Source organism: Ursus maritimus, unplaced genomic scaffold (genome assembly GCF_017311325.1).
Source record: "Ursus maritimus isolate PB19 unplaced genomic scaffold, ASM1731132v1 scaffold_7, whole genome shotgun sequence".
In the NCBI taxonomy this organism is placed as follows: domain Eukaryota; kingdom Metazoa; phylum Chordata; class Mammalia; order Carnivora; family Ursidae; genus Ursus; species Ursus maritimus.
Genome location: NW_024426885.1, coordinates 39,906,070 through 39,920,607, shown reverse-complemented (window position 1 = coordinate 39,920,607; position 14,538 = coordinate 39,906,070). Strand labels below are relative to the sequence as shown.

Here is a 14,538-nt window from a genome sequence, read left to right as displayed (position 1 = left end):
AATGCTTTCCTAAGACATGGCTGTGAGAATGAAAGCATTATAAAGCACCCAGACCAACGATGGCAAAGAAATGTCGTCTTGCACCCCAACTGCGCCCTTGGCCGTGAATCCGGGATCGATGCCTGGAGGTACTGAGGACCAGGCGTGGTAGCGGAAGTGTGGTGTGACACAGCAGGAGAGGGAGTAGGGGGCAGGTCTGTGGTCCAGAACAAGATCCTGCCTAGCAGCCCAGGGGGGCATTTTTTCTTAATTCCCGTTCTCTGCCAATCCCTCTGAGTGACTAAGAGGGGAACAGCAGTTCTAAAGGAAACGTGTCTCCAGGGGTTAGAAATGAAAACGGATAGTTCCAAATAACTGGCCACCACTCTCTGTTTGGATCATATGCCCTGCACGGGTTCTGGACTTCTTGGGTGAGACATGAAGTAGCTAAAACAGCAGAGTGGCTACCTTAGGGACATGTGCAAGGCCCCCCACGTGCTAGTGGTGGCTCTTGAGCCTTCGGCATGACATCTCATCACACACGTCATAGACGCGACTGCTCCGTTAGTCTTGGGAAGGGCTTCTAGTAAATCACTTCAGACATTCAACAAAAGGGAGAACGTAAAGGATGATACTCTCAAAGCTTACCAGGATGCGGTGAAACATTCTCTAATATGTTACTGGTAGATACGTAAATGTGTAATCTTGTTGTAAACTGTGTGATAGCATGTATCAAAAATTATTTTTAAAAAAACACACTGTTTAACATATTTGCAATAATGAAGCTGCGCCAAGAAAACAATGTAAAATAGTTTTTAAAGTTTTCATCATACAGGCTTTCATCACAAAATGGCTTCAATTAGTGAAAAACTGGAAACAACTTGAATGCCCAATAGTAACTTATGTGTGTTTGTTCAACTGGCTTGCAGATGTTTTAAATTACGGTTATTAAGACCATGTAACAACATGGATTTCAAAGCAGGATAAAAATGAGGTAAATGCCGTAATTTTAACTGCATATAAAAATATATACAGAAACATAACTCGTAAGGAAATCTGTCAGTATTATAGCTGGCTCACGCTGCAGAGATGTGGATACTTTAAGAAGTTATATTTAAAACTATGTTGTGGTTTTGTTATTTTTATAACGGAAAACATTTAATAAAGGGAAAAGCTGAAAAGGGAATTTTGAATCGTATTTTCGGAGATTTTGGAGAAAGCGTTGTCACAGCTAAGCATTACAAAGGAAAGTAAGCAGTGAGGAGGGAAGAAATGAAGTATGCTGTCTGCTTTGCTTTTTCATGTGAAAAAGAAACAAGCTAGTCCCACTGGGTTAACAGATGCCCCTGGTTTTCCACTGACCACTGCAAAACCCGCCACCAACATAGGAAAGTCTTGATTAGGAAAAAAAAAAAAAGTTTTCCTGAATATATCTTCCTTGATCCTTTCCTTTCAGGCAGTACAAAGGTATGAGTGAGTGTGAGTGAACAGTACAGGGAAGGTTCTCGGCCACTGTGAGAATTGACTCCACCACTGTCAGTTCTGCCAAAGATCTAGTATGACTAGGGACACCGTCCAAAGCAGTATTTCAGCGCTGAGATGCACCAAGCTTTGGTTTGTGCAGAGAACTGACTTCTCCTGAGTACTCTGTGTGCTCTCTGCTTTAGACGCACGACAGCCCTTGCAGCTGGGGCTGGTGTTCTCCCACTTTACAGATGAGGGAACCAAAGCTAAGCAAGACGTCCAGGGACATGAAAAGAAAGAAGCAGAGCTATCCTGGACCTAGAACTGTCCAGCTCTAGAATCTTTGACTTTTCTCTATTGCAGGCCAGCCCTGCATACCACTTGGCCCTGATCTCCTAACTTTCTCAGACAATAACATTCTGTTCTGTCTTCTTTCAACTGGTCTGCACAGGACAAGGCAGGCTTCCCTCCCCCCACCCCTAGACACAGCCCCTGCATCTAGCACAGTGCCTGGTAAGGTATTTATTTATTGACTGCACCAACCCATACCTGCACCCATTCTTTCCTTACTCCCACCAGAGTCTGGAAAAGACTTGGACATAATAAGATGGGAATGCAATCTCATTCGTTCACAGCCAGTCAAGAGCTTGCAGATTCAGTCTAGAAAGCTCCTAGAACAAATTGTGTATGTGCAGACAAGAGAAAAAAAAAAGATAGTACTGGTTCCAGCCCAAGATATTACCTGCCAACACTTAATGATAATATCTGCCCATCTCTATAGCTCAGTTTTGTCACCTTCCCAAGACTGAATGTCCCTCCGCCCTCCTACCAATCCATGCTCTGAGATTCTTGACCTCCAAAGCTCTGAACCAAAGCATTCCCACAGAATGAACTCCACATTTGGGAACTGGCAGTCAGTCCTGAAGTGCATGACAATGTGACTAAGAGTGTGCTGGCAGTATTGGCTGCCCTGGCCACGGGTTGTAGGCAGGAAAATTCTGGGAAGAATGCGGATGGATGACCCTCTTCTGATTCATTGTGCCTGTACGTGTGGATGTTTGCATGCAGAGAAGAGAGAAGAGGTAAAGAACTAAAAGCCCTTCGGTCAACAAAATCACAAGCCAGGGAGGAAGGGAAAGGTATTTTATGGGCTTGGCTGGAGGAGCTGTTGCAGGAATGGAGGGATCCCACAATTCCCTGGAGATGCAGCCTCCTGCCTTCTCCCCTCCCTCCCTTTTCCCTTCCTGCCTCAGGGTCCCAGGTCACCTCCAATCTTCCTGGGAATCCTTGGCCATGGAGTTGGGTGAGACCAGATTGGAAAAGATGGCCTTTCTTGGTGCCGTTGTGGCCATAGTCTTGATTTTGTTCAGCTTGTCCCGGGCTTGTTGGCATTTTCTGAGGCAATTCGAACACAGATCTTTCTCTTCTACCAGATATAAGTTGTCCAGCCTCTTGATGGTATCTATGAATGTATCTGACTCCTCTGCCTTGGGAAAGGGGTTTCGCTTTGTGTTGAGCTTTTTGAGCTTGGGGAGCTTAGAGATGCTCTTGGGAATGCTGGTCAGCAGGTTGTCATGTAGCCCGACCTCATGGAGCTCCTTCAGAGCACCCAGCGTGGTGGGCACACTGTCCAGATGGTTCAAGCCTAGGTTCACAGTGCGGATGTTTTTGAGCTGATTGAGCTCCACAGGCAGCCCGTTGGTGGTCAGCCTGTTGTTGCTGACGTTGAGGTACAGCAGAGTGGTCATCTGGCCGATGGACTCAGGAAGCTTGTCGATGTAGTTGCTGTGCAGGTCCAGCCACCGCAGGTTCTGGAACTTGGAGATTGATTCCGGGATTTTTCTGATCAGATTCCGGCTAAGGTCGAGCTCATCCACATCAGTCAGTCTCAGGATACACTTGGGGAAGTTGGTAATTCCCATCTTGCTCAAGTCAAGGCGTTTTCTCCCATCAAATGTGATTTTGATACAATTCTTGGCCACATTGAGGGTGATCTTCTTGCCCTTGGGGCCTTTCCCGCCCTTGGCCATGTTCTTTTAGTAAGGGTGTGTGTTTGAAGCGTGTTGTTCTGATTGGTTGGTGATCGGTTTGAGGGAAAAGTCACAAGAAACTGCTAGATATACTGTGACAAGAAGAGAACAGATGTCTAGTTAGGAGATGACATGAGGGCACTAGACTCCCCCCAGATTGTAATGCTTCACTCACTAGTCATCAAAGGAGAGAAAGAGGAGGGTGAACAGAAATTAGGGCATCAGCAGAAGTCACCTAGCCAAAGATCTTCAGCAAATTCAGTGTCCCCTTTGGCGTTGAAGGGTCAGCCTGAAGGATGCTCACTGCCCCTCTGGCTGTACCATTCCCTGACATATGAATCTCTCCATTGTCCTGGACTCAAACGTATCCCCCCACCACCAAGGGGTTCATGTGTGTGTGTGTGTGTGTGTGTGTGTGTGTACGTGTGTTCTCGTCTATCTGCCACATCCCAGACCCTCACAAAAATCTAGTGTTTCCCTATGGCTATCCCATGAGTCCCTAGGGGTGGAACTACTGAGTTCTCAGAAGCAGCATAGCCTGGATATGAGGGAATAGGTGGGAGTTAAGAATGCCTTATGTATTACATCTCTCCTCACCTTCCTTCTGGACCCAGAGGCACCAATCAGGCCTGAGCTACTGTCATTGCGGTGCAAAGGAACAACACGAAAGTGTCTTTCACTCAGCCCGAAGTGGGTGTGTGTGCCTACACCTCGCTGAGGAGTGCGAAGGAGCGAGGGTTGAGCCTGGCAGTAAGAGAATGCTGTCTTTTCTACTTCCTACCCCCTATGCTTCCTCCCTTACATCCTTCATGCTGTAATCCCAGTGTAAACACCTATGCTGCTGCCATATGGAGAAGTATAGAATAGACAGAGTCATGGGTAGATTCTGGCCTCAGAATACTTGGCTTAGAAGTCTAGATCTGCATTAAAGAATTTTCTTAAATTTTTAGTGCCATGGTTTTCTCATTTATGAAAACAGCTCCCTTGTAGGGCTCTTGGGGAGTGTAAATTATCTAAGCTATAAAATGCTTACAACAGTGCCTGGCACATAGTAAAAGATTGATTAATGTTAACTATTAAATATTATTATCAGGAACTTTGCACATATTCCTTGCAACCTTCAACAATCCAGTAGGATCCATAGGATTATCTCCATTGTGAAGAGAAGAAGACTGAGGCTTGGGAGTGAGGATGGTCTTTAGTTAGGAAGAGGATGCAAACTGTCCTGTCCTATTCTAAAACTTAGTGCCTCTTGCTGGCTGATTTCCTATTTTGGACCAAGGTTCCACTCTGGACAAAAGCATGCTGTCAGGAAACAGTGCTTGCATTAGCTCCATTTCCCCACAGGGATGAGTGGGAGAGATGCCCTGCAGTTTATATAGTTCATCATTCAGGCCCTTTATCAGGAACCAGGTTTACAAAACGCAAGAAGCACCAGCCATCGGGGTATGTGAATCTATCATCACACTTTTTCCTCATACAGTAATCCTCAGTGTCAAAAGGAACTGGGTAAAACTTACCTTCCACGTGCTTACTATCAATCCTGCTATTGCCATTCCTAGCTAAGGTCAGAGGGTCCTACCCTGCATAAGTCATCCTGGGATGGAGATCTCCATGGTAAACCAATGAAAGCATTCTCAGCGCTCAGCAGCACTGATGTTCTTTCAAGCAGGCCCTATAAGCTGCTCGTAACTTTAGAAACAATGAACGAGCCATGTTCAGGCATAATTGGCTAGTTACCCAGGACAGTACTGTGTTTGCCGCTCCTGAAACTTTTATGTCATGCGGTGTTGAGGAACGAAAAAGGATACAGCAGCTTAAAAACAAAGGCCGGGGTTCTAGCCACAGTTAAGATGGAGGAAGTGCATCCTCCCTTGTCTCACCTATTGAACGCAACTAAAGGCCCCAGACAGAACTTCTGGAGAAGCTGAGGATAAGATGAACAATAAGGTAAAAAGATATCTGAGGATAAGATGATAAACAGTATCAGACAGATTGGAAAAGTAACTCAAAATAAGACCAACTTTGCAGCAGTGGTGATGGAAAGAAAATCCCCTTTCTATGGCCAAAACCAAGAAAGGGGGTCTTTTGGGATTATAGAGAATGAGGGAGATCTCCTGGTTTTTTCCCTGTTTATTTTTTCCATCCTCTGCTGCCTCAGCCCCAGGCAATCCCGTATCACTAGAGTCAGCCAGGCAGGCAGCTAGAACTCTGAGGGAGGAGGGCCATTGTCTCTGACCAAACTTCAGTCCCAAGGACATGGAGGTTGCTCTTTTCTCTCTACCCTACTGTCATTTGGCCCCAGAGGTAGAAATAGTGGCAGGAAGTATACAGCAGATTAAGAAAATAAAAATCCCTAGATTTCTATCCGGAAGACCAAGGACAGAGGCCACTCCTAGAGCCACAAAGGGTGATTGTAAAGAGGAAGGGGTTTAATTAGGCTGTATATGAACCCTGGACACACACTGAGATGGCTATGCATGGATAGAGCCCTGAACAGGATCTTTAGTACCTAATCCCAAACTGTGAACCCCAAAACTTTGAACGTTGAGCTGAGAGGTAGACCACTGCACAGGGAGAGGTACTGATTTGAATAGCACTGCAAATTCTTTGACAACTGAATGGACACTATAACCATAGTCCACAGAATCTACAGAAGGTGTGCCAGAACTTGTAGCCTGTGATTGCCTCCTAAAATACATATATGTCAATATCCATATATAGGTATATCCTAGAAGAAGGAGAGGAAAAAGTTGTGGTGCAGAGCAATATTTGAAGGAAAAATGGGTAAAAACTTTTAACTGTTGGTGAAAGATATAAAAATGACAGATGAAAGAAGCTCCATGAACTCCAAAGAGGACAAATAAGCTTAAAAAAAATCCACACTTGGACATATAATCAAACTACTTAAAATTAAAAACAAAAAAATTCACCTTCACAACCTGCCAGAGAATGCATATTATCTGTAGGGTCCAGCAATGCGAATGGATGTAGGTTCCTCAGTGGAAACCATGGGGGCCAGAAGCACTGGAAAAATACCGTTTTCAAGTGCTGAAAGTAAGGAACAGTCAGGCAGACAGGGAATGAAGGTGTTCTGGATGAATGAAGGCAAAATGAAGACATCCTCAGATGAATGAAAAATAAAAGGATTTTCTACTAGCTGAGCTGCTGTACAAGAAATGCTAAGGGAAGTTCAGACGAAAGGGAGATGATGTTAGAAAGAAACTTGGACTTGGGAATAGAGGAAGAGTTATGGAAATGGTAAACATCTGATAAACATAATAGACCTCTCTTCTCCTCTTAAGATCTTTTAAAAAATGTGTGACAGTTAAAAGCAAAAATTGTAACACTGTCAGGTGGGGTTTTCAATGTATGTAGATGAAATACATACGACAATTACAACATAATGGGGGGAGTTATTGGGACCTAAATGGTAGGTAAGATTTTTACACTGCTTTGGTAAAATATTAATTCTAAGTAGGCTGTGGAAAGTTAAGTATATATATTTTAATCTCCAGAGTGATCACTAAAACAACGGACAGACAGAGGAATAAATGAAATATATACATTAAAATGAAACTAAAAAAATAAGAAGTCAAATAACCTAACAGGAAGCAAAAAAGGCAAAATGGAAAAAAAGAAAAGCAACTATTAAAATGGTAACCTAAATCCAAACATGTCAATACTTCCATTAAATGAAAATGATCTAAACACAACAATCCAAAGTATAATTATCAGAATGGATAATAAAAGAGCAAGACCCAGTTATATGCTATCTATAAGAAATCCACTTTATATAAACGAAAGTAAGTTGAACTAAAAGAATGAAAAAAGATATACTATGCAAACACTGAAGGGAAACAAGTGACATTATTAGCATCAGACAACATATATTTCAGAGCATGAAAATTTACCTGAGATTAAGAAGAATACTACATAAAAGAGACACTTCACCATGAAGGTATAAAAATACTAAATGTATATGTACTTAAGACCACAGCTTTGATGTAAAAGAATAAAAACTGATAAAATTGAAAAAAGGAAATGGACAAATCTATAATTAGAGGTGGAGACATCAATACTTGTCTCTCAACCAAAAAAACAACTAAACAGAAAATCACAAAGGACAGGGCTTTTCAACCTTGGCTCTATTGACATTTGGGGCCAGATAATTCTTTATTTTCTTTGTGGGTAACAAGGGTGGGGCAGTGATGCGGAAAAGACTTGTTCCATGCAATGTGGGATATTTAGCAGCAGAAGGCCAGAAGAGTCTATGCACTAAGTGCAAGTAGCTCTCCACTAGTTGTAACAACCAATAATGTCTCCAAACATTGCCAACTCCCCAATGGGGGGCAAAATCGCCTCCAGATCAGAGCCGCTAATATAGAAGAAGTGAACATTACCATTAATCAACTGGATCTAATTGACACATAAAACATTCTACCTAGCAACAGTATACACATTCTTTCCAAGCGCAGATGGAACATTCACAAATATGGACTATATTCTTGGTTATGAAACAAACCTTAACAATTATAAATAAATCAAAATAATGTAAAGAATGTTCTCTGAAAATAATGGAATTAAATCAGAAATCAATATCAGAATGACAACTGAAAAATCTCCAAATACTTAACAATCACATATTTATAATTATTCATTGAGTCAAAGAAATCTCAAGGTAAATTAGGAAATGTCCTGAACTGAAGAAAATGAAAATAGAACATATCTAAACTTGCGGTACGCAACTAAAGCAGTGATTAGAGGGAAATTTATAGCTTTAAATGTTCATACTAGCAACATTTTAAAAAGTAAGAAAGGTCTCAAACCAATAATATAAACTTCCATCTTAAAAAACTAGCAAAGAATAGGGGTGCCTGGGTAGCGCAGTGGTTAAGCATCTGCCTTGGGCTCAGGGCGTGATCCCAGAGTCCTGGGATCGAGCCCCACATCAGGCTCCTCCGCTATGAGCCTGCTTCTTCCTCTCCCACTCCCCCTGCTTGTGTTCCCTCTCTCGCTGGCTGTCTCTCTCTGTCAAATAAATAAATAAAATCTTTAAAAAAAAAACCTAGCAAAGAATAGCAAAAAAACCTAAAGCATGCATGTAGGGTAAATAATAAAGAAAGAGAAGAAATTAATAAAATTGAAAGGAGAAAGACAACAGAGAAAATCAATGAAACTAAAAGCTGTTTTTTTGAAGAGATTAGTAAAATTGACAAATCTTTAGCCAGACTGGCAATGCAAAAAGAGAGAGAAGACACATATTATGAATATCAGTAATTAAAGAGAGGAAATGACCAAAACCCCACAGACATAAAAGGAATAATAAGGGAATAATATGAACAACCTTAGAAAAAAAATTGGATGTTATCAACCACAAACTATAAAAATCTCACCGATGAAGAAACAGAGAAACTATGAAGACCAATATTTATTAAAGAGACTGAATTCATACTTGGAAACCTTCCCTCCCATAATCTCCAGACCCAAATAATTTTATTGACAAATTCTACCAAACATTTAAAGACAACACCAATTTTATATGATCTTTTCTGAAAAATTGCATTGTTTTTATTTTTTTAAAACTCAGTTAAAAAAGACTAAGACGTTCTTTCAAAAGAGGCATCTAAATGGGTTCCTAATTTTGTATATGGGCTTAGGTTTTGTAACCAATAAAAAAAGCTGCTATCAAATATGAAAAAAAATATAAAAGGAAGCAATGCCTAACTTATTTTCTAAGGCCAGCATTCCCCTAATGCTAAAATTACACAGAGACAATATAAAGAAAGAAAACTATGGACCAATATTCCTCATGAACATAGACACAAAAATCCTCCATAAAATATTAGCAAATTGAATCTAGCAATATGTTAAAAGAAAAATACATGACAACCAAATGGGAAGGCAAGTTTGACTCAATACTCAGAAATAAATGTAATGCAACATATTAAGAGACTAAAAAGAAAAAAATACATGATCATTTCAACTGATGCTAAAAAAAAAATCTGTGACAAAAGTTAACATCCATTTATGACAGCAAACCAGTAATAAAGAGTTAAGGAAGAGTTTAGGCTCTTCCTTAACCTGAGGCTCTTCCTTAACCTGATAAAATGCTTATACACACCCACACTCACACACACACACATACACACACACACACACTCACACACACACACACACTCACACACACACACACACACACACACACACACACACACAAACCCTATATTTTTTATCATACTTGGTGACAGACTAAATGCTTTCCCCCTAAGTTGGGCAACAAAGCAAGAAGGTGAACTCTCAGTATGCTATTCAACATCATATCAGAAGTTCTAGCCAGTGCAGTAACACAAGAAAAATAAAAGCATACAGATAGGAAAGAACGAAATAAAACTCTCCTTACAGATCATCTGCTTGTCCACGTAGAGAGTTCCACAAAATTTAAAAAACACTCTTGGAAGTAATTAATGAGTTTAGCAAGGTTGCAGGACATAAGATTAACACCTCGGTTAACACACAAAAATCTTGTCTATCCCAGCAATAAACAACGGGAATATGAAATTTGAAAAATAATAGCGCTCCAAAAAATAAAACTTTTGTGTATTTCACATAAGTAATAAAAATGTACAGGATTTCTATGATAAAATTACAAAACAGTAACACAATAAAGCAAAGAAGATCTGAATAAATTGAGAAACATAGCATGTTCATGAGTTGAAAGACTCAATATCGTTAAGTCTATTAACATTAAGTCTATTAACCAATTAAATTGGTCTAAAGATCAATGCAAATTCCAGTAGGATTATTTGTATACATGAATGAACAAATTTTAAAATTTATATTGAAAGGAAGAGGAACTAGAAATCCAAAAAATTCTGAAAAAGAAAACATGAAGTTAAGGGGTTCATGCTTCCAGTGTTAAAATTTACCGTGTAATTACAACATGTAGTTTTGGTGAAGGGACACATACACAGACCATTGGAATAGAAAACAGTCCAGAAATAGAGCCACCCAAATATAGCCAAATGGTCAAATGACTTTTGACAAAAGTTCAAAGGAAATTCAATGGAGAAACAATGAACTTTCCAACAAATAGTGCTGGAACAATTGGTTACCCACATACAAAAAAATAATAATCTCAAACTATTGAAGTTAACTCAGATTAACTCAAAATGAATCACAGATATGAATGTAAAGTGTAAAACCATGAAACATCTAAAAGAAAACATACAAGAAAATCTTCATAAGCTTGAGTTAGGCAAAAGTACAACCCATAAAAAAATAAAAGAAAATATTGACAAATTGGACTTCCACAAAACTTAAAATTTCCGCTCTGTTAAAAAAATCAAGAATCGAAGGACAAGCTACAGAATGGAAGAAAACATTTACAAATCACATGTCTTACAAAGGACTATTATCTAGAATCTATAAAGAGCTCGAGGTCAACAGTAAGAAGACAAACAATACAATAAGAATAAAATGCCCAAGAGATTTGACAAGACTTTTCACCATAGAAGTTACATGGTTGGCAAATAAGCCCACAAGTTGCTCAGCATCATTAGTCACGAGGAAAATGCCAATTAAAATCACAAGCAGAGACCACTACACAGTTATTAGAATGTCTAAAATAAAAAAACAAAAAAAAACATAAAAATCTATACAGTACAAAGGTTTGATGAGGATACAGAGCAACCACCACACTCATGGGAATTCAGAATGTTAGTCTGTAAAACGGTTTGGCAGTTTCTTATAAAATGAACTGTATACTTACCATATGACCCAGCATTTCCCCCAACTAGGTAATTACCCTAGAAAAACAAAACTTTAGGTTCACACAAAAACTTACTCGTGTGTGTTTTAGCTGCTCTATTCATAATTGCCAAAACCAGAAGAAAACAACCCAAAGACCTTTTGGTGGGTGGATGGATGAAGAAATGGTGGCATATCCTTATCATGGAACACTGTTAAACAGGAAGAGGACAAATCCATTGATACATACAACACTTGGATGAATCTCAAAAGCATTTTGCTGAATAGAAGAAACCAATCTTAGAAGCCTATATGATGAGTGGTTCCATGGATATAGCATTCTAAAAAAGCCACAATGATAGTACAGAAAACAGATGAGTGGTTGCCAGGGATGAGGGGCGGGGAAGGTTTGACTACAAGGGAGCAGCAGGAGGGAGCTTTCTGGGATGCTGGAACTGCCTATATCCTCACTGTGGTGCTTATGTGAAACTGCACATATGTAAAAGCCCAGGGAACTGTGCACTAAAAAAGAGAGGAAATTTTACCATACGTAAATTTACAATTTTTTTAAAATCTTAAAAATATGTGGGACTCCACTTCTGTTTCTGTCCTTCTCACTGTGGCTGCTTGCTTGGCCTGGTTTAGAAGTCTGTGACTTTTTATGCCCCCACTTAGCCCTGTCCTGCCCAGTAAAGGGCATCCAGATATGTACCATATGGCATTGCTCTGGCATATGTGCATATCAGCACAGGGAACAGTATGCACAAAGTGGTATGTCAGAGAAACTGTCCAGCTGCACTTGAGTTGAAATCTTAATTTAAAGAAAGATGGCCCAAGAGCAAGGGATCCTGTGCTCTGATCTTAATGTTTATCAATGACTTTTCTGCATGGTAAGGTTGCCAGATTTAGCAAATAAAATTACCCATTCCCAGCTAAATTTGAGCTTCAGATAAACAACAGATTATTTTTAGTTTACGTGTGCCCCGAACATTGCATAGTTCTGTATTTTATTTGGCAATTCTATCCCATGGGTCTGAACAAATAGTAAAATTTCCTTTGTTCATGATCCTTGTATTAGTCCTTTGGGACTAGTTTAAGCCAAATCGATGTGCTTATTCCTGCATTCATTCATTTGTTCACTCACCGAGTAAGTATATTGAGAGCCTAGTAGGTGCTACACAGGTGAGCAATAAAAAAGGCCAGTCCCCAAGCTCAAAGATCTAAAACCTAGATTGTTACTGATTCTCCTGAGCTCCCCAAACTTTGGGCTGTCTTTTGTATTTCTTATATTCAAGATAAAGTTCAGCTCAAACACAATAAGCATGGGCTAGACGGGCCCTGGATGAGAAGGATGCTTCCCATAGACTGAAGACCCACCTAGGTGAGCCCTGCTGAGCCTGCTCCCCAGAACCTATCCACACCCTTATAAGAAGCCCTCCAGGGGCGCCTGGGTGGCACAGCGGTTAAGCGCCTGCCTTCGGCTCAGGGCGTGATCCCGGCGTTATGGGATCGAGCCCCACATCAGGCTCCTCTGCTATGAGCCTGCTTCTTCCTCTCCCACTCCCCCTGCTTGTGTTCCCTCTCTCGCTGGCTGTCTCTATCTCTGTCAAATAAATAAATAAAATACTTAAAAAAAAAAAAAGAAGAAGAAGCCCTCCAGTGCTGATGAATCATGGGAAGGCAGCAGCATGGAGCTGCCCACAGAGGACTTCTCCATTAAAGAGCTTCTCTCCAACAGGCCCATTGGTTCTGAGCCTGCTCATGAATTACCTGCAAGGCAAAGCAGGGGCTAAGATGATGCACCCCACCTCCTCCCCAGCACATCTGGGTCCCCAGTCAGCCACAGGCCAGATGAAGCATGATCAGCTTACCTGGCTGGGGACCTTGCTCTTGGTTATGGAGAACAGGGTGTGTTGTATTTGCTTAGGGTCCATCAGGACCCCCTTAGCTGCTGAGTGCCACTGGAAGCAGACCAGTGCAGAAGCCCCCAAAGACCAGGAATAACCCTTCTCTCATTCAACTCAGAATGGTCAGCATCCTGCCCAGTTCTGCCCATCGAGTAGGAGAACAAGTATGGGCAAAAATGTGTAAAACTCATGATCTTTTGATTCAACAAAAACTGGTTAGATGGTCTGATATTATCAATTCACAGAATCCTAAAACGTCAGAGTGGGACCAACAACCCTCACAAGGGAAGCTGGAAAATGGAGAAGGAGACATAAATTGAGAAATGGATAGATGGATAGATGGATGGATGGACAGAAAGATGAACAAATGGATAGACAAATAAGAGATTTCATATTATCCGAATAGCTGAGAAGCCCTAAGACAAGAAGCTCTTAAATGTGCTGGGTCTTTTCGTCTTGAACAATTGGTTTTTATACTTTGGAAAAACTGGACCGGTTGGTTGATCCTAATTTCTAATTAATTTTTCTATCTAGTCATTGTGAATCAAACAGCATGGTGGGACACCCCATGGATATCTAAATTAAAAACATAACGGCAACCTATATTTTAGTGCCATCAAAATATTTGCAGGCAATTTTTTAGTTTTAAGATTGTTATCACCACTATGATAATAGAATTTATCCTGTGCCTCACACTCATGTGTCTTTACATTTCTAATTAAGACTGACTTTGTATATATCTGATATCTTTTAACATCTTGCTAATGTGATCTCACAATAATTATTTCACTCTTTTGACTAATGCATTGAGACACAGGGTAGGCACACTGTACAACTGAAACCCCAAAAGTCACTGCTGTTTCCCAGCCAGTGTTTGGAGCTAACTTTTCATGCTGTATGGGTGAGAAATATCTTTTGCTTGAGGGCCATCTCTTAAGGGAAAATAATGTAAACTTCCTTCAGTAGAATCACTCATTCCAATGGCACTGCGCTTACTCTCTCCTGACTTTGATAAGACCCATTCACTGGACACGTAAGAGGCCAGCCTCACCTCCGTTGTGACTACTCACGCGGCTTCAAATCATTGCCTGTGCCCTCCACCCCTTCCCCAAACGTGCTGTACCTTCTCATAAGCAGCCAGGTGGCAGGTGGAGATGTGGGTGGTCACTGTGGGGCCGCCCGTGGAGTGCATCTGTCTGGAACCGCTGGCCAGGGCTCTAAAATGGGCACTAACATTTGACTGGGGCCGAGGCTGCCCTGGGGGAAAGAATTACCATTTGTCTAGTGCCCCCTCCTGGCCAGGAACTGTGCGCTCGCCTACTGCTTTACCGTGTTAGCTGGTTTCCAGAGTATCGGCTCATGGGGGTGTAAACATGAAGTGCTTTTGTGTTTTCCATCCCTGCCCCCAG

The 14,538-nt window shown here is 41.0% G+C and overlaps 2 protein-coding genes across 2 annotated transcripts in view; one reads left to right on the top strand and one right to left on the bottom strand.

Moving 5' to 3' along the window:
• Positions 1-14,538, top strand: part of WDFY4 (WDFY family member 4) — a 282,866-nt gene that overhangs the window by 213,076 nt on the left and 55,252 nt on the right. The gene's annotated exons all lie outside the window — the stretch shown is intronic.
• The window catches only part of LRRC18 (leucine rich repeat containing 18), a 30,140-nt gene continuing 18,155 nt past the window's right edge, over positions 2,554-14,538 (bottom strand). The window contains exon 4 of the mRNA XM_040624185.1: positions 2,554-3,565. Coding sequence (XP_040480119.1) covers positions 2,706-3,473 — 768 coding nt within the window. The 5' untranslated portion in view covers positions 3,474-3,565 and the 3' untranslated portion in view covers positions 2,554-2,705. The remainder of the gene's footprint in view (positions 3,566-14,538) is intronic.